Here is a 25,577-nt window from a genome sequence, read left to right on the forward strand (position 1 = left end):
GTTCTGGGGCCACTTCTGTTCACTGTATTTCAATGATTTGGATAGAGGCCTAAAGGGAGTGATATTGTGTAAATTTGCAGATGATACCAACGTACCTCATATAGTTAATTCCTTAGAAGACCAAAGGAAGCTGATATTGATAAGATGGAGAACTGGTCTAAAAAGTGGCACATGGAATTCAATGGCAATAAGCGTGAAGTGATGCATTTTGAAATTTTAGATTTTATCACACGAGGTACAGAATATAAAAGCCAAGAGGTAATGATGAGTGATGAGCCTATTTAAAACCTTTATGAGACCTCAGTTTGAGTATTGGGCAATTTTTGGGATGATGAAGTTTGCACTAACTGTCTCTGCCAACTCCCTCCAGACAACTTGAACCACTCTCTTATGGGGCATTTTTAAAATTAATTCATGGGATGTGAGCATCGCTGGCAAGGCCAGCATTTATTGCCCATCCCTAATCACCTTTGAGAAGGTGATGGTGAGCCACCTTCTTGAACCACTGCAATCCATGTGGTGAAGGTACTCCCACAGTGCTGTTAGATAAGGAGTTTCAGGATTTTGACTCAGCAACGATGAAGGAACGGAAATATATTTCCAAGTCAGGATGATGTGTGACTTGGAGGGGAACGTGCAGGTGGTGGTGTCCCCATGCGCCTGCTGCCCTTGTCCTTTTAGGTGGTAGAGGTCACGGGTTTGGGAGGTGCTATCAAAGAAGCCTTGGCAAGTTGCTGCAGTGCATTCTATAGATAGTATAAACTATAGCCACAGTACAGCCTGTGATGGAGGGAGTGAGTGTTTAAGGTGGTGAATGGGGTGCCAATCAAACGGGCTGCTTTGCCCTGGATGGTGTCGAGTTTCTTGAGTGTTGTTGGAGCTGCATTCATCCAGGCAAGTGGAGAGTATTCCATCACACTCCTGACTTGTGCCTTGTAGATGGTGGAAAGGCTTTGAGAGTCAGGAGGTGAGGCACTCATCGCAGAATACCCAGCCTCTGACCTGCTTTTGTAGCCACAGTATTTATTTGGTTGGTCCAGTTAAGTTTCTGGTCAGTGGTGACCCCCAGGATGTTGATGGTGGGGGATTCGGCAATGGTAATGCCATTGAGTATCATGGGGAGGTGGTTAGACTCTTGCTGGAGATGGTAATTGACTGGCACTTGTGTGGTATGAATGTTACTTCCTGCCCTCAGTGCCCAAACGGTCATTTCGTGCCCTGACTTCTGTCAACAGCACCTCCACAAATGCATTCAAGAACCTTAGTGTCCTTTTTGCTGCTGCCTTGCCTGAGAATATTATTCCCTCAGTCATTTCTCTCCCTCCCAGAGGCAATAAGCCAATAAGGGCAGTTTTCTCACCTCTAAACTGCCCTGTGTGGCTAATGCAAGTTCTGATAAGAAATATCAGCAGGTTAGTAGCAGTTTCTTATTGGCAGGCATTAGGACCACTCACTGCAAGCCTCCTAACACGAGGAGAATCCAGGCCCATATCACACCTCTGCAACTTTGTGACCACCTTATTCTGTAATATCTTAATCTGCAGCTAACCCATTTCCTATTTTCTGACATTCAAAGTTATATAAATATTGCTTGCAGTTATTATTGTGTATATTACACAACAGATTACTGGAAATTAAATATATCAAACGTATATCAAAATATACGGTAGCATAGTGATTATGTTACTGGACTAGTAATCCAAAGGCCTGGACTAATAATCTGGAGACATGAGTTCAAATCCTGTAGCTGGGGAATTTAAATTCAGTTAATTAAATAAAAATCTGGAATAAAAAGCATGAAACTACCGGATTGTCGTAAAAATCCATCTGGTTCACTAATGTCCTTTAGGGAAGGGAAACCTGCCGTCCTTACCTGGTCTGGCCTATATGTGACTCCAGACCAGCAATGTGGTTGATTCTCAATTACCCTCTGAAATGGCCTAGCAAGCCACTCAGTTGTCAAGAAGGTGGCTCACCACCACCTTCTCAAGGGCAATTAAGGATGGGCAATAAATGCAGGCCTTGCCAGTGATGCCCACATTCCATGAATGAATTTAAAAAAAATGTAGATCTAATATAACACACTATAGACAAGTAGTGAGCTCAGTTTGTTGGTTAAGCTTTGCATCCAAGATCCCCAACCTGTATACACTGTATCCTGAGCCAACAGTACTGAGTTTTCTACCTTCTGTTTCCAACAGGTGTTCATTGACTGAATGCTTCAGTGCAATGAAGCATGTATAGTAGAAGTGTCTCTTGCACATACTTTACCTACTGCTGTACAATGTACGGAAACCAGTACTGTATATTTTAAGATGACAAATAAAAAGAGGGATTGTTCCCTAAATAGAAAATCGCACTCCTAAAAGCTGCTATTTTAACTTTAGTTACCTAGTCCATTAATTTCATGTGGGTGAAAGGAACAGCAAGCATCGCAGATGGGTCAGCGATAACCAACTGCAACGTTACCCATGGCCGAGTACAATCCTACACTTCTGAGTTAGATGATCAGTAAGGTGGATTGACAAGCATGATGAATAGTTGCTTGTATGCAGTGCTGAAGCAATGTTCAAGAAATCAAATTTGAAACTGAAAAGAATTAAGTGAAACATGGTGGAGATATGTCTAAGCAATAACTAATTCTCAGAGCTGTCGAGAAGTTTTGGTAATGCTGAAAAAAAATCTCTGTGCTGCAATTTGGATCATGTCAGTGATGAGTTGAAAAATTCTCCAGCAGGATAGAATTCAGTGAATTATAAAAATAAAGCTACCATGCTAAATTTGAAACAGTTACAAATTCTTCTTACATAAAATAAAATTGTATGAGTCCAGGAATAAAATCCCATATAAAACAACTGTAGTCAAAGTATTCAGTTTTATAAAATTTTACAAGTTCCCAAAAGGAAACCTCAAATAAACTGTAAAAGACGGGTGTTAATGAAAAAGAAACACCATTTATTAATTTTGTATAGGTTATCTACAGCCTCAGACATTTCTCCAAAGGGAAGGACAAGCCTAGCTTTCACCACACAATGCCACGGGCAGAATGGAAGAGAAACCAAATAAGTGCTTCCCGAAGGAGGAGAAACTGCCTGAAGCACCAAATGACCTACTAGAAACCTATCAGTCATTATTTTTGACGTTGTAATTTGTTAAACCCAGTAAAATCATTTTTTATTTGTTTCAGTGCAATCTTTTGAGTAAAAGGCAGATCAAACACAAGTTTTTTTCTATTTTACTTTATAGAGAATGTATAATTTAACAGGTTACATTTTTAATATTTAGCATTTAGGAGATTTAAGAGATCAAAGTTTACTTCTATTCAATTAGAAATATAGTTTACTGGTACTGTAACATTTAGGAAGAATTAAATAACAAGACTTTAAAATCAATTTAAAAAACAAACTCATTTATTAAAGGTGCTGGACAAGAATGTAATAATTCTTACTTTTCAAAGTCAAGAATAAATTAAAAGAAAATCATTATTGGTTAATTTAATGAATGATAAAATTGAAGTTCTTAAAATTTTTAATGCAAGATTCATAAATGAATCTCTTAAATTCAAATTATACACTAATCACCATATTTGGCAAGGCAATCAACAAAATGACAAAATCACCAAAAGATTAGCTATTAACTTAAAATATTCTGTGAGTTTTAATAACATGACAACTATCTGGTCTGCAGCAAATGTTTTGGTAAAATGTCACACTTTTTACAAATGGGAAAAAAATAGTAAAATAGAGACATGTAGGAATGTTGTACCAGCTCTGCAAAATCTGCCAAAGCTTCTTTTTTTTGTAATACACACTCCAGAATCCTCCACTAATTATTGCATTTTATTGACAGCAGCAGTCCCTCGGGAAGTCATTTAAAAAGTTTAACCCCTAAGCAAGTCGTGGCTTCTCTTGCCTTTGAAAGTGTCAAGTGCATTGATTATGACTGCATAAAGTGCTACCTTCTACCCAGAGTATCTCACCCTGCACATTCTAAAGCACTGTTTTCCCCCCTATCGGCTTTGATTCAGTGATTCAGACCACTTCAGCCAATCTTAAAGATAAAAGTGACATATTGAGAATGGGATCAGCAGTCAACATGCAAACAGTAAAGAAAAGATCACAACAAATGCTGCGAAGAGTTGGAGAAACGCTGGTTAAAAAAGAGCCATCACACTGACTAAAAAACTGACAACAATTAAATGAGAAACCTCTACTTCTCTTGTATGCATCTAAACCAGCTTTAACCAGCATTGGAATTCTGGTCAGCTAGAAACCCCAAGGCTTTTGACACACTTTCAGAAACCCACACCCCCTCCTTTTTTCTACCAAGTCTCCAGAGCTGCTGCTAACTACCCACTACTGCATACAGTACCTGAACAGGGTCTATTCTAACCATAATCTTTAATTCATTATTCCATGAGCATAAAAAAAGGTTATAAGCATTAAATGCTGACTTCAGTATTTTACCTGGGCAATGGAAAATTTTGTTATAGAAAATTGTAAAAGACTGGAGTTGCTTTCCACTGTCAAACAAATACTCATTTTCACTCATACTTCCCTGACACCACTGGGAGAAAGAGATCTCAAAATGCCTGCAATTCTCATCCTTTCTGCTCACGTACACAGCAGGAGCTCTGGTATATTTTGGCTGGGTCAATGTCAAAGTAGCAGCAAGCTAAAGCAAGATGTATCGTGATAGCAATCAATTCAAGAGGAAAAAAAGAATCTAAGTGAGTGTTTAATTAGCTCATTATGAATTCACCCCCATTTTGTCTCATGAAACAGATACATTTCAGGCACACATAACTATCAGACAAAGGTTTATAAACTTTTAAGAATAAAATGATGCCTAAAATTCCTTAAGGTAATTGGATTTCCAGTACAGCAACTTTGATTTTTTTTTATATATTCATTCCTGACAGGGCCAGAAGGTAATGATACAGCTGCCATGATGCAACAAGCAGACCTGTCTTCTGTCAAGAGTTGAAATCATAAAGGAATAAGCTGTCGTTAACAACCTCTCTCCAAACACTGGAGCTGTCATCTCATTGTTTCCCTTCGCTAGCACAGGGGTTGGTGTGGGCTCAAACAGCCTGTCAACCAAGCCTGACTCCACATTTTTAAATTTTCCTGATTTAATGCTATCAAGCAGTCTGTCAATATCACCTTTGGGGGTGGATGACTGATCTAATAACTTTAATAATGATAGAAATTAATACATTTTTACAAACAAGATTTCAACTACTATGAGATAACTCCTTTGAAATTTATAGAATTCCTCCTAATTTTTTGTTTCTACAAATAACTCTCACATACGTTACTTAACTGAAGTAAAAGTAACACTTTGTAATATCGTACAAGGATATACATCTGTAACAATTTTCTTATATTCTAGTATTGTCAAAATAATTTTTTTATGCGCCAATGCACCAATTAATTTTACAGCTTCAGATAAAGATCTGCTTCTGAGCATCCATGATGGCTCAGCAAGTTTATCTACTGAGTAACTAAACCCAAAAAGACCATAATTTGATCAAGGAGTTTGGATGGACACCATCAATCACAGCCATTTTTCAGACTTCATGGGCTCAATTTTCCTGGGAAATTGCTGGGGGGGGGGGGGGGGGGGGGCTCCGAAAATCGGGGAAATCCTGTTCGGTTTCGGAACCCGGCTCCAACCCGCAGACTTCCGGGTTCCCCACTGACGCATCTGGGTGCGCACGTACCTCCCGAATGCGGAAGTCCCACTGGCAATTAAAGCCGGCAGGATGATACTTGACACAATTGTTTAGATAGTTTAAATAGTTGAACTACTTAATTTTCTCCACATTGAGGCAGGGGTGTGATTTTGAAGCATCCTCAGCGTGTTTCCCGTGTTGCAACAGACGTGTTTCAGCCAGCAACCAGTTGCACATTCAAATATTTATTTGACAGATGGGGAGAAAAAGTCACTTATTGCAGCAGGGCACTCTCAGACAACGTTTTGGCTGCGAGATCTTTGTGTTTTCACTGAAAATTCTTACTTTCCACTCAAAATTCTTCTGTTCACACAAATTTAACTACTTTACGGACCCCCTCAAACTGACACCATCAGGATTGGGGTTGGGGGGGGGGGGGGTGCCATGGCTGCATTCACCACTACATCCGAGGACGAGCAACATTACCAGCCTCGCTAGGCACGGTGTCCACCTCCGCCACTTGGAGCTCCACAACACAGACAGTGCTGCGCCACAGGCACCTGCACAAGAGCACAGAGGGCAACAACAGAAAGGAGCTTGAGGAGGCCCCATCCACATCTGCCACCCACATGGAGGAGGAGGAATCCATGGGCAGAGCAGCGGTTCACCTGGCTACTCATGAGGCCAGGGAATCACTGATATGTGAACGGTTCTCCTAACATCAGAAAGTGTAAACAGCCCAGTCCTCACACCACCTAGAAAGAGCAGCGCCAACACCAGGTCGCCCACACCTCCCTGCACAAAACAGTCCTGCAACTACACATACACCCACTGTAAAGTGACCCAATGAGTGGCATCGAGTGTCGCTGTTCATGGTGAACCTCATGAAAGGGCCCTATCACCAAAGCCAGTCAAGAATGGGCAAGACGTGGCAGTAGTGGTGACAATCATAAAATTTAATGTCACTTTAACAAAAACTAAATGTAAATGAAAAACATGACAGTCTGTCAAACACCCTTGTTCATACCCTTTGTGCTCACAAAACCTTCGTCTTTCTCTTCCAACTATTTATGCGTGGTGCATCCCCTGTGGCTGCAGCAGAGGTAGTGAGTGGCAGGTTGCTCATGTTCATGCCCTAACTGCTTAGATACTTTGGGCCTACACCTTCTGGGTTTTGGAGCCCGTGAGGGCCCCTCCGAAGACTGCTCCATCTGCACCTGTGCAGGGGCAGACTCGGCCACCTGGAGAGGAGGCAGCATTGTGGTTACTGATTGAGAGGGGGGCAACGGGTGAGACGTGGGAGCACTTTGAGTGGTGTCCCCACTTCCATGTCCCCTTTCGCCTACATCCCTTCTCTGGGCCAGGGCCATATCACTCCTACCATCCTGCTGGACAACAGTTTGGAGGACATGTGTGATGCCTTGTAAGGCCAGTGCTAGTGTATCTGTCTGTCTCTTTAAGGCAGCAGAATGTTGTTCAGCCTGAGTCCGGACGGCCGTTGTCAGGGCCTGAATGGACTTATTTGTGAGCCGTGCTTAAAGCTCAATGGAGGCTCGCCTTCTCTCCATCGCAGACATTCCCGCACTTACCTGTTACAGTATCTCAGAGAGTTGCTCACATCCCTGTGACACTATCTCAGAGACTCCCTCCCGTACCTGTGCCACCATTCCACTAATGCAGGAGCTGTACTCCTCCATCCTCTGCGCTATTGTGGAGAGTGCACGTGGCACCTGTTCCAGTACTTCGCAAATGCGCTGCTATGCCTCGATCACTCTTCTTTTAAAGAATGGCCCCCAGGGTTCCGCATCTGCGTCCAGCTGATCAGAGCCTGGAGAGGAGCGTTCCCACCGACGCGGATTCTCTGCAGCTGCCCCAGCCACCAGTGTCTGCTCATGCTCACGAGTGTGGTATCTCACCAGGTGCCATCCCAACTAACTGCGGACTAGGACCCACCGAGGTGTGACTATCTGCGTTGGTGGATGGCTTGCTAAGTAAGATGTGACGATGCACCCTCAGAGGCCGGCAGGTCCTCTGAGGAATTGCCCTCTGTAATCACAGCTGAAGGCCCTGTAAGAGAACAGAAGACAATATTAAGCATCATCGCAGATGTGTCATGTTGCGATGAGCATACTGAGGTGCTGAAGATGGCAAGACATGTTAACATCAATTCATATTGTGTGTGATGAATGTTAAAGTTGTGTCACCAGACGTTTGTCAGGTGCTAGTCTCAGACAGGCACTCAAGGGTTCGGCTAAGCACCAGCGCCTCCTGCTCCGCCTCTGTGAGGATGACGATTTGTTGCGGCCCCCCCTCCGGTCCTCGCCCTCTCCCGTGCATTCTGGGCTCTCTTCTCCTATAAGGGGAGAAAGTACCGACGCATGAGTAAGTGATGGTGAAGTGGCCAACCGATGAATGCATTGGTTTCGGTGAGGCTGACCGTGAAAGAGATGCATCAGAGGGCGAGTATGAGACAGAGCCATGATGTTGTATGAGGATTGAGTTGAGTGGTAGTGGTGGGGTGACTAATGGGGAGGTGAGGAAGTGCTGAGGAAGTGCAGGTAAGTTGAGGATTAGCCTTAAGTGGGTACGAGGAGTGATGTGATAGAGTAGTGTTGGCAGTGCAGAATGAGTTGGAGGAGGGGGCGGTGATGTGGAAGACGCAATGTAGGAGAATGAGAGTACGTGTACTCACTTTGGCTGACCTAGTTAGGTCATTGAAGTGCTTCCTGCACTGGACCCTGATGCGCAAGATGTTGCTGCTGCTGGTGACCTCCTGTGTCACCTCGAGCCAGGCCTTCTTAGTGGCAGAGGCAGGTCACTTCCTCCCATCCGCCGGGTAAAACAGATCCCTCCTCCTCCTCCTCACCCCATCCAGTAGCACCTGGAGTGAGACATCATTGAATCTTGGAGCAGCCTTGCCCCAGTATTGCTCCATTGTGGTGTGTGGGTGTTTGCTCCAGGAAAAGCCATTGGAGGAATGCCCTTTAAATAGAGCTCTTCCAGCTGACAGCCTGTGATGCGGGTGCGCAGTCCGCCCGCTGCGCAGCTTTCGGAATGCAAATCTGGAAGCCACATTAAGTGGCACCAATTGAACCGCGATCGTGTGGGGAACGGACATTTTTTATTGGGCAGGTTACCCACAAGCCCATTCACCACCCCCCCCCCCCCACCCCACCACTGCCATCCCACCTCCATTCTAATATTAGGGCCCATATGTCTCTTCTTCAACCAAATTGCCTCAGAGTTAGTAAGTGTGCTGTTGACCCCACCCATTCTCCACAGTCTTAAATAATTTGGGCAGGCTTCCAGCAGGATATCCACCTTCATTGATGAGTCTTTGAGGATGAAAAATCACTGTCTGATGGCACCTGCAGCAGCACAGCATGTCTGGGTAATTCCAAGCAGCGGCATTTTTTAAAGAAAATTTCAAAAATCACGGGTAGGAGTGTACTTGATTATCCCAACACCCACACCCTTGGGAGGGGGTTAAATTTTAAATCCCCCTCACCGCACTATAGCAGTGCTGAAGCTAGGAACACACTGGCATTCACAGTGTACCCAGTGCTGTTATGGAGTTAATGGAAGGAAATATGTCATAGCTCCAAAGGAAAATCGGCCCTCATGTTGGAGAGATTTCCCACACACGAAGTGGGTATTGGTTGCCAAGGCTAGTGATATGGAGGGACAGTAACTGCACTCTAATGCTGTTTGGTGTCTACCAGTGGAGAGTGTCAAACATAATCTGATTTATCACTATGTCTGAGAACAGTGCACAGTGTACAACAAACAAATGCTCAGGATGGTTCAGTTGTAGAAGCCACCTGAACAAATGTGTGCATGAAGAGTGTGACGCCATCAAACTTACGATACATACGTAGGTAATGCTACAAAACTTCGTGGAAAAATACGGAGCTTCTGAGGTTTTTACATATATTTAAAGTCAAACAAAACACTATGTACTGAAATCCTCTAAACACCAAGGCCCCAAGATTCCTCAGGGGCTCCACTAATCTCCTGCTATAACTCTGGCAGGAGCCCAACTGAACTCCCAGTAAAGCAACAGAGACAAGGCTGCATCAGTTTCCAGAATTTGCTGGTTGCCTTGTAAGGGGAGAAACCTCCATCTGCCCCATACAAGGCAAATGATGGCCAGGAGGCAGAGCTTCCTTAAGCCAGGAGTTCCCATACCTGAGGCTCAAATCAGGCCTGGTGTTTCTTTGGCGGCTGAATAAGCGGAGGCATACCAGACTCCACAAGGGCATATTTGAGCTCTACCAGTGAAGTACAGGCTAGGTAAGTGCCCGAGAGCCCTGGCTTTTAACAATTTTTTGCCATTGCTTAGAGGTCTGAAGAGAATGTAGTTTGGGACAGAATGTAGATAATCCCTCCCCACAGGCAGGCAAACTGCAGAGTTTCCATTGACATGGGGCACGTAAGCAGTACGGATACAACAAAATTGGCTCTTGCACCCAACTGCCCCGTGCTAAAGAAGTGCCCTCCCACTGACGCTGCAAACTCCAGCAGGCACAATTCCAGTACCACTGTTGGGATCGTATCCCATGGACTTTCAGCCCCTGTGTGAAGCAAACACAGTAATACATTTATTTCCCTGTACTATTTATCAGTTGATTTAACTAAACAGTTTTAAATCATTTCTGTCAAATGCTTATTTTCCTTGTTAGGCATTCATTTCATTTTAATATAGTTTGTAAATTTGCAGCAGAATGGCTCTTCCCTGCAAAATGAACTTATTAACTTCTGCAAGATTCTCCCCTTAATCCTGCTAGTCTCGAGTCCTGAGAAGACAGGCAGCTGAAGCACGCTCGCTTCTGAGTCAGAGGTCGTGGGTTCAAGGCCCGCTCCAGAACTTGAGCACACAATCTAGGCTGATTCTCCATACAGTACAAAGGGATAAGATGTTAAACTGAGGCCCTGTCTGTGTGTTCTTCTGGATTAAAGAAAAGCAAGGAGTTCTCCCAATGCCTGCCCAACATTTCTCCCTCAATCAACACCATTAAAAAAGGAAAATTTATGAATTGTATGTGAAAATCAAATCAAGGACTGACAAGGAAAATATAACACTTGACAGAAATTACTTTAAAATGTTTCGTTATTTACCTCATTGATGTTTGTGGGATCTTGTTGTGTGCAAAATGGCTGTCGCACTTGCCTACATAACAGTCACTACACTTCAAAATAATTCATTGTATGTGAAGTGCTTTGTGATGCAGAATAACCAACTTTGTTTTTTCATGCAAAAATATTACAAATGCTAACATTTCGATTATATCTATTGAAGACATTATGGACCGCTACATAAATTTGATATGTACCATATACTCTAATAATGACATAGTCAAATTTATAATGCTTGACGGTCTAACGTCATCCGTCAGCATGGTACTTAAGCAACGCTGTAAATAAAACAAACTTGAAACTTGTTGATACGTCTGACTGCAGTATTGAACCCTGGTTCAAGTGTCACTTGTAGCCCACATGAAGCAGATACTTAATAATGCAACATTAGAGCAATGCTTAAATAAGAATTAACGCCAAGACTGCACTTTAGGAAAGATATGAAGACCTTAGAGAGGGTGCAGAAGAGATTTACTCGAATGATTGCAGGGATGAGGGACTTTAGTTACGTGGATAGACTGGAGAAGCTGGGGTTGTTCTCCTTGGAACAGAGACGGTTGCGAGGAGATTTGATTGGTGGTGGAGGCAGATTCAATTATGGCCTTCAAGAGGGAACTGGATAAGTACTTGAAAGGAAAAAATTTGCAGGGCTACGGGGAAAGGGTGGGGGAGTCGGACTAGCTGGATAGCTCCTGCATAGAGTCGGCGCGACTCGATGGGCCGAATGGCCTCCTTCCATGCAGTAACCTTTCTATGATTCTATGATTTCCATGGTAAACAAAATGGTCTTGTCCACGGGATACAGGTGAAAAGAATTTGGGATACTGGTGGACAGATTGTTGAAACCATTTGCACAGCATTTGGCAATGGTAAATAAGGCATACAAGGCCTTGGGTTGTATAGCATATATAACCCACATCACAGGAAGTGATACTGAGTCTATGCAAGACATAGGATTTGACCCCAGCTTGAGTACTATGTACAATTCTGCTAGCCACATTATTAAAAGGGTATCATGGCACCAGAAAAGGTGCACCAAAGGGCTGCCTGTCATCAGACATCTGACCTAGAACAACGTTACAAAAGTTGAGTTTGTTTGCATTAGAGAAGATGATACCAGGAGAAGATCTTATTGAGGTGTTCAAGGGGGTATTGACGTGTTGAACCCTGAGAAACTGCTTACCACACAGGTGGCTTAGGATGCAGCTCCGAAAAGGAAAGGAGAATAGCCAGATTAGAAAGAACTATTTCATTAAGAGGGTGCTGAATATTTGGGATGAGAGTTGATTGAGATTTGATGGAGGTTTGATTTGCATGCTGATCATAAGTGGTAGAGGGAAAGGCAGTAAGGGACTGGGGAAAGGAGGGGCCAACCTCCACCACATCGTGCTCAGCGATAACATCCAGGGTATCAGTAAGCCAGCCATCTGCCGCCTGGCCCGCTGAGGTGTGTTAAATTTATCTCTGGTTTGATTTACAAGGAGACCTGCGGAGTGTTGAAGGTTTTCCTAGAGAATATCATCAGTAAGTCGGTCAGCTACACTGAACACGCCAAGCGCAGGACAATTACTGCTATGGATGTGGTGTATGCGTTGAAACGCCAGGAACATGGGTTTGACGCCTGAACCTCTAGCAATGAGACTGATAACATAAGTGATTTTAAGAGGAAGGTGGACAAGCATTTGACAAGAAAATCAATTAAAGGATATAGGTAGTGAACTGTGTATTCTGCTTTTGAACTCTGGAACTAGCCAGATAGACTAAAATTATTTTTTTCTGGTCCTGGAGTAAAATTATCTTTTCTGCTCCTAAATGTTCCATTATAAGTCAGTGGCTTTCTATATCTTCCAGGCATCATAGGAAAAAAAAAGTGTGGAAAAACATTTAAATAACTTCAGAAAAGTCAGAAACAAGTTTCTGAAAATTAGTCTTACGTCTATGGCCCTTTTAATGAAAGGTATTTGAGTGCCACTGTCAAGGTCTTCATTGATTATCAGTCGTCTGGCCCACTGTCCAACCCGGACAACCCCGCTACCGTGAATCAGAACCATCAACTTGTCAGGGTTTGTTATGGCATCTTCACTCATAAAGATGAAGCTCTTTGGTTCATCTTCTGCAGCATCCACCTGAGTTCAACAAAAGCAACAAAGCAGAGGGTTTTTGAAAATTATACTGGAATGTATAGTAAAATGATAAATACAGAAGAAAATGTTAAAAATAACAGCCCATAAATCTTTCCACTGTTGACAAATGTATCTGCAAATTTAAGAATTATCTTTAACATCTTGTGTTTGTAACCAGAAAAAAGCCCAATTTCAGAACATGAATTTCATTCGTTCAGTTTTGGGCACCAAACCTCAGGAAACATATACTGGCCTTGGAAGTGGTACAGCACAGATTCCCCAGAATATGGGCTTAAAGGGTTAAAATATTAAGACAGGCTTAATAAACTTGGCATGTATTCCCTTGACTTTGGAAGATTGAGGGGTGATCTAATCAAGGTATTTAAAATGATTCTATATGGTAGATACAGAGAAACTATTTCCTCCGGTGGCGGAATCCAGAACAAGAGGGCATAATCACTTTTTCACACAAAGGGTAGTGGAAATCTAGAACTCACACCCCCAAAAAGCTGAGGAGGCTGGGTCAATTGAAATTTTCAAGACCAAGATCGCTAGGTTTTTGTTGGGTAAGGGTATCAAGGGATATAGAACTAAGGCGGGTAAATGGAGTTGAGGTACAGATCAGCCATGATCTGACTGAATGGCAGAATAAGCTCCAAGGGCTGAATGGTCTACTCCTGTTCCTATGTTCATTGCTTTGAAGGCAGCACATTTTAAAATATGTTTTAAGCATTCAAAATAGCAAAGCTTTTTCACAAGCAAAACAAATCAAAAAGAAAACACGACTAAAGACTCCTGATGAACAAAACTAAATTTACAAGCATTTTTGAGCATCTGCATTACTGAATATAACTAACTTGTATAGAGTTCAACTTTAAGGATAAAATGGTAAACTTATTTGAGGCCCTAAAGTTAAAAGCTGTTGCAAGTAATCAAATGAAATTTTTGAACTAATACATTATCTCATCAACACATCATTATATTTACAGACAAAATCACCTCTTACTTAATGTTGTGAAACAGAAAGCACTGTATGAGCTTATTAAGTACTATAGTTAATGTATACATAATTATATTAAATCTCTCTGAAGCACCCAACTTTAACACAATTATCCAAAACTACATCACAGCTTAAATGTTAGCTTGCCTCATGTACAAACAGAATATTACCATTATCCCATAGTGGTGTTTTGGGATACTTCAGGAAATTTGAATTTGCAGTGCCATTTTAGTGTCTTAGACCGTTACAGCACAAAACAGGCCACTTCCCCCATCAAGTGTTTTTTGCCACATGAGCCATCAAGCCTAATCCCACTCTCACGCTCGCTCCCCATAACTTTAATAGTTCTCTTTCAAGACTATCTAATTTCCTTTCAAACAGGTGTATGGATTCTGCTTCAACAACAGTGTTCTGTGCACATCAACAAGGAGACACTTACGTTCAATGGGAAGAATATGAATTTTTAGCAAAATGATGGATAAGATCTAAGAACTGCTCTATCTACATGCCAAACTGAATCCACCAAAACATGCAGCTCCCTTTACCAAAATGCGTGCTAGCCAAATAATAATATTGAGTGTAAGAAACCATTAACAGAAACCCCTAAGTTGAAACAGCTCTAACATCAATTTGCTTAAAACCAAATTAGCACACCTTTCTTTCTACAGGAATGATATACAAAGCAAGAGCGAATGACCTCCCCTGAACCCGCTAAACTTGACAGAGTTAGCGGTGGAGATCACAAGCAGACGCATGCTAGCGATTAAGCTAGAATTCGCCCCCCTCAGGATGTTCTGTCCCAAGATGTTTTTTCTAGTGTGTATGGTGAACAACTAAGACTGCTGCTGACCACAGGAAATAAAATATTATGCGCAGTTCAGAATGAGGTCTTACACACAATTGACTGACAGATCATCTAATGAAAATGGGATTTTAATGACACAAACTTCTTAAAAGTTTAACATTCCCAAGTCAATACCTCATCAGTGACGATTAAATATTTTATTTGCATGTGGCAGCTGAATGCATGAGCATGAGTAGATATTTATAACATTGCACAAGTTTAACTTACCGGGAGATAAACCTTCTTCAAATTACATTCTTTTTCTAAAAGTTCATAAACATAGTGGGTGATAATCTGCAAAGACAAAATTTTATGCAAGAATTATACATAGAGTATTCACACTCAAAATGTACTGTATAAGAAGGAATCTCAATTATCCATGTTCGCCTCATCCGTGCTTTTGGTAATCTACAAAATAGTCATAGTCAGAGCTGACAACACTCATCTTCACTGTTCTGTGCCTGTCGGAAAGATCAGCTGATCTGCTGGCTTAGAGCTCCCCATTCACCTGTCCTGGATTCCAGCCATCAGACCTATTATGAACCCAAGATTGTTGGCCAAAAATGCTCCCCTAAGATGTCTCCCAGCTATAGAGTGGAGCGGTAAAAGCAACTTGCATTTATCTCCTGCAATCCTGTCAACAGCTTCCGCAATGCTAATTCCAGCAAATCTCTTGTCTGCAAAATCAATGCAGAGCCAAGGTTTTTAAGCAAGCTTCTATGACGGTAAGCAGGGTGCACGTTATATTTAACGCACTCTGCTCACCGGCACAGGAGCACATTTAAACAGGTAGGCTCTGTATTAATTTTAAGTCTGTGTTCCACAACACTGATCTCGAAGGCTGCCAATGAGGTCACTTGAGGTGAACACATGCGGTCTTTGGCATTCATCTCTATAAGTGGGAAGCCCTAGGATGGCTTCAGAGGAGTATTTTTGGCTGTCTTTCAGGTCTGTAGTGGAACCAATGGCATAAGTTGTGAGCAGATACACGAGTAAGTTCCGAGCTGGCAGATCAGTTGTTCCAGCACCAGCTGATCCTGCGGGCAGGAGCACAACAGAGGGGAATGTTGCTTATGTGACCTAAGGAAGGCAAGTGGGATGATCCGAAATAAAAACAGAAAATACTGGAAATGGGGAGAAGCAGCACATGGAAAATTCACAGCAACAATCAGCTCTCGATTATCCACTAGTTTCCATTGTCTGCTGGGGTCCCCTCCATTAAGGTAGATAATTGAGATTACACTGTACTACATTTTAAAAATTACATACAGAATCATCGTCTTTTGTTAATAGTGTCTAATACTATTTTGATTGTTTAAAACAGATTCCTATATACTATGTATTATTGGCCCCTCACCAAATGTGATATAGAAATCAGCTCTATCCTGTGAGAATCCATTAACTGAACTACTTCTGTCTGGAACATTCAATTATATTGTTAAAGTATGTTAATTGATTGATGAATTTATTGTTTGAATTTAAATTGTCAATGTCTGGGTACCAAATTGCAGAATATCAGCAGATCACTGGGTACACGTGAAACTGGTTTGCTGTTCAAGCAACAACTTGCAGTTATTTAGCATCCATTTTTGCCTCTTTAAAGTACCTTTACTGTAGTCAACGTCCAAGGTACTTCATAGAGGCAAAAATGGATGCTGAGCAGTAGTAAAAGAATAAGAGCAAGGAACTAAAGGCAGGGTAGAAGAGGTAGGTTTTGACAAGACTTTAGAACATAGGGAGAGAGTCGCAAGGCGGTGGGGTTTAAAGAGAAAGTTCCAGAGATTAGGGCTAAAATAGTTGAAAGTTTTGCTACTGAGGCAGAAGGAGAAGGTGCAAAGGAAGTCAGAGTTGGACGAGCAAAGGGAGTACACTAGTATGTAAGATTAATGAAGTTATAGAAGTAGAGAAGGGCGAGGTCATGGAGGGGTTTGTAAGCCAGAATGGATGTGATCTCACAGGTTTGCGGAACATTTATGCTGCCCAAACGGATATTACAAAAGCAACAAGTGTGGGACATGCGGTTCATTCCATGAACAGAGCAGATATTATAATCACAAAAGTACAGTTTTGAGTTTATTCTGAAATCGTACTCACACGGTGAATAAACTCCATCACCCAGAATTTCCTCAAGGCTTCTCCCACTCCAACACGGTAAATTTAGCAGAAGTTCTGCAAACTTCCACCAAAGTTACGACGATGGAACAGAAGCTGAAGAAATTCCAGACGAGCGCCCCATCATTTAGATTCTACTTATCTACTACAAAAACACAAACCGATGTTCAACAACAGTATTGTAATTGCACTGCAAGCAACTCAATGACTGTGCACTCAATTAATATTAAGTAGACATTAAAGATGAATTATACAAATATCAACTGATCATCTGGGAATAAAAATTATGAAAGATTTTTTTCATTTTAAAATTATTAGTTTATTTGTTTTAATTTACAATGCTCCTCAGTAGATTCATATGTAGAATACAGATATTCAGGTACAAAATGCCATGGCCCGTGTCCTCACCTGCACTAAGGCCCACATCCCATCATCCTATTCTTGTCAAACTCCATAATCTTCCTGTGTCCCAGAGAATAGACTTCAAGATTCTCATTATCACCTTCAAATCCCTACCTCTGATCCAGTTCCATGGCCCTCTGCATAATCTCTGGTCCTCCACAACTAGCCTATTTTTCGTTCCTCTCCCCCTCCTCTCCATCAGTGTCCACTCCTTCAGCCATCTTGTCCCTGCCCTCTGGAACTCGCTCCCTCAGCATCTCTGTCTTACCACCTCCCTCCTTGTTTTCAAAAATTCCTTAACACCCTCTTCTTCAACATTGCTTTTGCCTCTCCTGACCCTTTTCCTCTTCCTTTTAATTCCTATTCTCTGCTCAGTTTTCAGTTGCTAACCACTGTCCTGCAATATGAGGTGTCACTCTCCAAGTAATAGGCAATAAAGAAATGTAACTTGTTATTGAATTTGGGTAGATTTTCCAATCGGAAAGACCAAATTTTCGGGTGCAAAGTAGGAATTATCAAGTGGAAAATGGAGCAAAGGCCCATAATGATGGATCTCCACCCATCTTGTACACCATGCATATTTCCGATTCCAGGTTACATGGGCACAAGAAGCTCCGACCTGTTTAAAATTAAGTCCTCACAATGTCATTCAGACAGGAGCACGATTTTCTGACATTCCTAGCCGCATAGCATTGGTTCATGTTCCTGCCAACTGAAAATGGCTGTTAGGATTGCTGATGCATTCACTCTTGCAAAAGTGGATCAATTATCAGACTTACTTAACTTAATTCTTCTCAGAGTTTAGATGGTCTATAATGAAATGAAGCCATTCATTTCTATCCTGGCCTCTTGGTATTTCATTTGCAGTGTGATTATGACTGCTGTGCTGCTACCAACAAACATATATTTCTCAGTGTATCATGGTATCTTCAGCCCTGAGGTTACCAGACCATGCCTTGTTTAGGTAGACACCTATCATGCATTCTCAGTACACATCTACAGAGTTGCCAAAGGCATCGTCTCATCCTCTCTATAATGGGAGTCGTCTACTTCTTTCCACCTCTTCATGTGTGCGTTGTTGCCACTGGATCTTAAAAATTCTTTTCTTCTATTTGTCTCTGAATCTCCAAAAATTTTCCTCAATTTCTGCTCCATATGAAAATTACAATGCTATTAACAATTCCAATTTTTCCTTCATCATTGGCCTTTCATAACTCTGTATCTTGCAAGGTTTCTTGAAGACGGCCATTGCTTTTATAAACATACAAACAATATGAAAATGACCAGCAGGGAAAGACCATCTTGTCCATCAAACCTGCCCCCCAAGTGTATCTTAATCTACTTGCAGAGATATGTTCTCCTGCACAGTCCTAACACTTGCACAAATTTTCGTATCGTCCTCAAACTTGCGAACCATTCCCTCAACTCCTATAGTCAGGTCATTTGTGAAGATAGTAAAAAGCAGCAACAGCCTTAACACCGATCACTGTGGGTCACCACTGGTAACTGGCCTCCAACCGATCCATAGTCGTTAATAACAACTTTTTGTCTATGGGAATGCAGTCAATTCTTAATCCATTGTAGCAACTTCCCACTGGTTCCACATCATTCTGTCTTGCAGAGTAACCTATTGTGAGGTTATCAAATGCTTTCTGAATGGGTTACCCTCATTCACTAACTTAGTAACTTCTTCAAAAAGTTTTAAGCAAATTAATAAGACACAACCTTCTTTTCCAGAAGCCGTGTTCAATGTCTCTGATGACTCCTCGTTTATGCAGGTGATCAAAAAGAGCATCTCACCTACTATTGACGCCAGACTAATGAATCTATAGTTTCCTGGATCTGATTTGTCACCCTTTTTGAAAATCAGAACTACATAAGCATCCTTCTAATCCAAGGGACTCTGAGCCGTTAAAAGATATGGGCAAGGGGCTTCTGAAGCACACATCCCATCTCTTTAATCACCCTTGGGTGGATATCATCTAGACTAGCAGTTCAATCTATTTTAAGTTCCTTATTCCAAGGTAAGATCTTGCCCCACAAGTTTTGTTTCTATCTGAGCATATTTTATTTCCCAGATATGCAGAACTATCCACATCCTCTATTCTCTGCCTTATCAGCAGTGTGCATCTTAATTCCTTTACTTTTCCCATTGTTGATGGTTAATGTAACTCTTCGGAAATTTATTCAATTAATCAGGTTCCCTGAAGTTCTTCCACAGTCTGATTCAAGAGGCAGCGTTTGTTTGGATAATCTAGATCATGTTGTTTTTGTCCATTAATACATGATAAACCACATGCATTTGTTTTGTCACTCTTTCACATAATCAATAAGATCCAGAAAAGTACATTTCTTTAATGATCCCCAGCTGTAATTGGTAACATTACTCAATGAGGATATCAAACTAATTACATAATAATTGAAACAAAAACAAAAACAATGTGGGTCATATTTAGAAGTAACCCTACAAAACCATGGTCCTCTAATCCAAGAATGTGTAACATTAAATTTATTACTACCCATTAAGTAATGTATTTCATACTTTTTCTTAGTAACAAATACATTTTTTGCATCCTACATTAACAAAATACAGTGTAGAGCTGTCCTGACCAATATTTATCCCTTAAACAACATTACTAATAACAGATTAACTGGTAATTTACCTGATTTCTATTTGTGACACCTTGGGCCCGATATTAGGAGGGTGGCGGGTCTGCGGCGAGGGGTCGACTGGGCGCGCAGTGAAATTGGGGTGCTCCGCACACAATCGCAGGCTAATTGGATCCACTTACCTGTGCTTCCGGGTTTCGCGCTGGAAAGCTGCGCAGCAGGCGGACTGCGCATGCGCAGCATAGACTGTCAACATGAGGAGCCCTATTTAAAGGGGCAGTCCTCCACTGACTGATGTCACAGCACTGTGTTGTGGGGCTCCACGTGTCAGAGGTGGACGGTGTGGCTGGCGAGACTGGTGATGCTGTTCGTCCTCCGAAGAGGTCATGACTGCAGCTACGGCGACCCCCATCCGGAAGATGTACATTTGAGGGGGTCCGCAAGGTAGGTAAATGTGTCTGCACACCAGGGTAAGTGTGCAAGTTTGTGAATTTTATTGTTAGGAGGAGGGTGGTGGAAGCCAAACTTTGTCCACAGTGACAGAGTGGTCTTCTGCAATGAGTGAGGGTCTCCCCCCGCATCTGTCAAATGGACCTTTGAGCTGCCACAGGCTGATGGCTGCAACACGTCCATTTGAACTTAGAGTGTTTCCCCCAGTACGGGAAACAGTCCCAGTTGTTTGGAAAATCCCACCCCTCCTAAAATATCATGTTAATCAGGTCTGTAAACGACCTGAAATACCTTAATGAGTATTTTAAGTGGCACCCCGCCGGCTTTAATTGCCGGCAGGAGTCCCACATGCAGGGGCTGCGTGCGCATGTCAGCGCGTCACTGGGGAACCCGGAAGTGGGCAGGTTGGAGCCGGGCTCCATACCTGCCCCGGTAATCCCCGATTTTCGCAGCCCCCTCGCCACGAATGCACCGCTCGGGGTGTGAAAATCGAGCCCCTTGTGTGCAAATCAGCTGCCACATTTCCCTACAAGTGGCTGCACTTCAAAAGTACTTCATTGGCTGTTAAGTGCTTTAGGACGTCCTGAGATCTTAAAGTTGCTATATAAATGCCAAGTTCTTTCTTCTTTTCTTAAATAAAATAAATTCTAAAAAGAAAATCTATTAGGCAATGTGTAAATGGTGTGATGGTCCTGGAGTTCTTTTTTATTCGTTCATGGGATGTGGGCATCGCTGGCAAGGCCAGCATTTATTGCCCATCCCTAATTGCCCTTGAGAAGTTGGTGGTGAGCCGCCTTCTTGAACCGTGTGGTGAAGGTTCTCCCACAGTGCTGTTAGGAAGGGAGTTCCAGGATTTTGACCTAGTGACAATGAGTCACTGGGTCCTGGAGTTCCTGTCCCTTGACCTATGTTGGATTATACCAATATCCAAAAGATACCTTCTAGGTTTGCCAGTTATTGTCACAAATATCTTAGGTGGGCATGAATTAGCAAAGTGTTACTCAACACTTTGCTTTTCCGTAACAATGATGGGTAACATTACTTAAGCATGAATTACTCAGCTACAGATTCAAGGTGAGTTCCATGGATTGCATTAGCGCTTAAACAGTCATATAAATTTATAAATTTTAAGCAGAGCAGAAAAACTGAATATTTCTATAAAATATTAGACTTTACTCCAGACTAGGAAAAGGAATGTTACGTTTATGAGAATTATAAACAATTCCATGTTTAGCAGGTAAAGCATGGCATTAAGATTTATAGCAGCAACCTTTTTTTAATAATTGTCTTGCAAGTTCCAAAGTGCTTAATAACTGCCAAAAATAATCAATACAGTTAGGAGTGAAATAAGATTAGATCTCACTTACTACAGTCATACTTGCAATACTAACTACAAGGGAATTGTTTACATTTTGTTAACAGTGAATGCAAATCGTAGCTACAAGCAATAAGTTTATGCAAGACAAGTTTAGCCCCAAAGCATTCTGTAAATTTTCCCTCTAGGCAAAATATAGTGGCTCAAGACCATTAACAACTTTATAGTTTTGCCAGCAGTTTGGTTATTAGTGTATTGATTTCTGTAGATGCTGTTTACTAGTTTGTTTTTACAAGACTTTACAATGGATTTAAACACATTGTGAAATCCTTCCTTAAGTAATGGGAATCTTTTTTTAAATTGTATTTTTAATGGGCAACATTTTGTGATTCATCTACTGCAGAACCATCTAGCCCCACCTTTCATTGAGGACTTAATTGACCATTTCCATTTCTCTCCAGCATTTGACATTTCATACCCCTCTACTCCCTGCTGAATCAGGAACTGAAAGATGTGTCTCTTCAGGAAGCAATGTCAAAAGGTCAAAATACCATATGATCTGATTTATTTGTTGTCATCTGAACACAGGACAAATATCCACTTATCTCATATAATTCAGTGTTTTTTAAAACATAGGCACAAACAGATTTTACAAATTTCACTCATTTCTGTCCATTTGCACTATGAAAATAAAATTACAATTTTACGTCAGCACCAAAATAAATACAAAACTGAATTTATAATTTTCATGATACAGAAATGTATACAAACTTGGGACACTAATGCTTGGCTGGAATCATGAGGCAACAACTGAAAAGTGAAACTGATAAATAGAATGCACAATTGAAATATTTTACCTTTTTATGAACTAGTAGTTTTTCTTTGGGAGAAAATTTAAAACAAAAATTGTGCTTTCATCTTCTTCTTTACCACTCCATTATTTTTCCGTTTTGACAACAACTTTTATTTATATAGTGCCTTTAACATAAAATCCTGTCCGAAGGTAGTTCACAAGTGTAATCAGATAAAAATGGACGCCAAGCCAGAGAAGGAGCTATTAGGAAGGGTGGCTAAAAGCTTGGTCCAAGACGTGAGTCAAAAGAGAGTCTTAAAGGAGAGGTGTGTGGAGAGACATAAAGGTTATGGGAGGGAATTCCAGAGTGTAGGGCCTAGACAGCTAAAGGCTCAGCCCCCAATGGAGGGGTGAAGGAAGGTGGGGTATATACAATCAGAGTCGAAGGAAAGCAGAATTTTGGAAAGGGGCTATAGGGCTGGAGGAAGCTAGAGATTGGTCATGAAGAGATTTAAACATAAAGATGAAAATTTTAAATTGGAGGCATTGGGGGACCGGGAGCTAATGTAGGTTCCTGAGGACAAGTTTGCAAACAGTCTGGTTCAGCCTGAGATTGTGGCAGTTGGTGGGGAAGGAGTTGGTAGCAAGGGTGTAAAGTTTGTGGTTGGGGGCCAAAGATGATGGCCAAGGGCAGCAAGTACATGGGAACAACACCACCTGCACATTCCCCTCCAAGTCACACACCATCCCAACTTGGAAATATATCGCCGTTCCTTCATCGTCGCCGGGTCAAAATCCTGGAATTCCCTACCTAACAGCACTGTGAGAGAACCTTCGTCACACAGACTGCAGCGGTTCAAGGAGGCGGCTCACCACCACCTTCTCAAGGGCAATTAGGAATGGGCAATAAATGCTGGCCTTGCCAGCGACGCCCACATCCCATGAACAAATTAAAAAAAATGATGGCTTTGGTCTTACCGATATTTAGCCAGAGGAAATTGCAGCTCATCCAACAGTGGATGCCAGACAAGCAGTCTGACAACAAAACAACAGTAGGAGGTTTGAGAGAGACCATTGCAGTCTCTGTGGTGAAGGTTCTCCCACAGTGCTGTTAGGGAGGGAGTTCCAGGATTTTGAACCTGCGACGATGAAGGAACGGTGATATATTTCCAAGTCGGGATGGTGTGTGACTTGGAGGGGAACGTGCAGGCGGTGTTGTTCCCATGTGCCTGCTGCCTTTGTCCTTCTATGATGTGGAGATGCCGGTGATGGACTGGGGTTGACAATTGTAAACAATTTTACAACACCAAGTTATAGTCCAACAAATTTATTTTAAATTCCACAAGCTTTCGGAGGCTTCCTCCTTCGTCAGGTGAACGGTATGGAAATGACATTTTCGAATCCTTCGCATTTTAAAATCACAGAACAATGCCTGGTGATTACTGCCCGTTGCCAAGGCAATCACAGTGAGCAGACAGAAAGGTGTCACCTAAAAAGGCCACCGAATATACAAACCCCCAAAAAAAAAGAGAGAGAAGGAAGACAGTCAATGACCCGTTATATTAAAAACAGATAACATTTGTTCGCTGGTGGGGTTACGTGTAGTGTGACATGAACCCAAGATCCCGGTTGAGGCCGTCCTCATGGGTGCGGAACTTGGCTATCAATTTCTGCTCGACGATTTTGCGTTGTCGTGTGTCTCGAAGGCCGCCTTGGAGTATGCTTACCCGAAGGTCGGTGGCTGAATGTCCATGACTGCTGAAGTGTTCCCCGACAGGGAGAGAACCCTCCTGTTTGGCGATTGTTGCGCGGTGTCCGTTCATCCGTTGTCGCAGCGTCTGCATGGTCTCGCCAATGTACCATGCTCTGGGGCATCCTTTCCTGCAACATATGAGGTAGACAACGTTGGCCGAGTCACAGGAGTATGAACCGTGCACCTGGTGGGTGGTGTCCTCTCGTGTGATGGTGGTATCTGTGTCGATGATCTGGCATGTCTTGCAGAGGTTACCGTGGCAGGGTTGTGTGGTGTCGTGGACGCTGTTCTCCTGAAGGCTGGGTAATTTGCTGCGAACGATGGTTTGTTTGAGGTTGGGTGTCTGTTTAAAGGCGAGTAGTGGAGGTGTGGGGATGGCCATAGCGAGGTGTTCATCATCATTGATGACATGTTGAAGGCTGCGGAGAACATGGCGTAGTTTCTCCGCTCCGGGGAAGTACTGGACGACGAAGGGTACTCTGTTGGTTGCGACCCGTGTTAGTCTTCTGAGGAGGTCTACGCGATTTTTCGCATAGACCTTCCTTCTCTCTCTCTCTCTCTCTCTCTTTTTTTTTGGGGGTTTGTATATTCGGTGGCCTTTTTAGGTGACACCTTTCTGTCTGCTCACTGTGATTGCCTTGGCAACGGGCAGTAATCACCAGGCATTGTTCTGTGATTTTAAAATGCGAAGGATTCGAAAATGTCATTTCCATACCGTTCACCTGACGAAGGAGGAAGCCTCCGAAAGCTTGTGGAATTTAAAATAAATTTGTTGGACTATAACTTGGTGTTGTAAAATTGTTTACAATTTGTCCGTCTAGGTGGTAGAGGTCGCGCGTTTGGGAGGTGCTGTCGAAGAAGCCTTGGCGAGTTACTGCAGTGCATCCTGTAGATGGTACACACTGCAGCCACAGGAGGGTCGCTGCCCTAAGCTTGACATGTATGCTCAAGCTGTCAGGAGATGCGTCAACGCCAGATTCATCAGCCGCACTCACAAGACAGTCCAGAATGTCATCCGAGCACAACACAACGCCATCGACGCTCTCAAGACCAACCGCAACATCGTCATCAAACCAGCGGACAAAGGAGGAGCCATCGTCATACAGAACAGAACGGACTATTGCAAAGAAGCATACCGACAACTGGACAACCAGGAACACTACAGACGGTTACCTGCAGATCCGACCAAAGAACACACCCACCAGCTCAACAAACTGATCAAGACCTTCGATCCAGACCTTCAAACCACGTACTCCCCGTGTGGGAGACTTCTACTGCCTCCCAAAGATACACAAAGCCAACACACCCGGACGTCCTATCGTATCAGGCAACGGAACCCTGTGTGAGAACCTCTCTGGATAC

The 25,577-nt window shown here is 42.5% G+C and overlaps 2 protein-coding genes across 7 annotated transcripts in view; one reads left to right on the forward strand and one right to left on the reverse strand.

Moving 5' to 3' along the window:
* arb2a (ARB2 cotranscriptional regulator A) overlaps positions 1 to 25,577 on the reverse strand; it is a 469,833-nt gene that overhangs the window by 355,112 nt on the left and 89,144 nt on the right. For all 6 annotated transcript variants that reach the window (XM_067982839.1, XM_067982841.1, XM_067982838.1 and 3 more), the window contains exons 5-6: positions 15,009 to 15,074; positions 12,748 to 12,939 (exon numbers count right to left, since the gene is read on the reverse strand). In XM_067982839.1, coding sequence (XP_067838940.1) covers positions 12,748 to 12,939; positions 15,009 to 15,074 — 258 coding nt within the window. The remainder of the gene's footprint in view (positions 1 to 12,747; positions 12,940 to 15,008; positions 15,075 to 25,577) is intronic.
* LOC137320372 (histone H4 type VIII-like) lies at positions 12,128 to 12,438 on the forward strand. Its single transcript, XM_067982074.1, is given in 2 exon segments — positions 12,128 to 12,260; positions 12,263 to 12,438. Coding segments are annotated over 2 exon segments (309 nt in total).

This window comes from Heptranchias perlo, chromosome 4, assembly GCF_035084215.1.
Source record: "Heptranchias perlo isolate sHepPer1 chromosome 4, sHepPer1.hap1, whole genome shotgun sequence".
In the NCBI taxonomy this organism is placed as follows: domain Eukaryota; kingdom Metazoa; phylum Chordata; class Chondrichthyes; order Hexanchiformes; family Hexanchidae; genus Heptranchias; species Heptranchias perlo.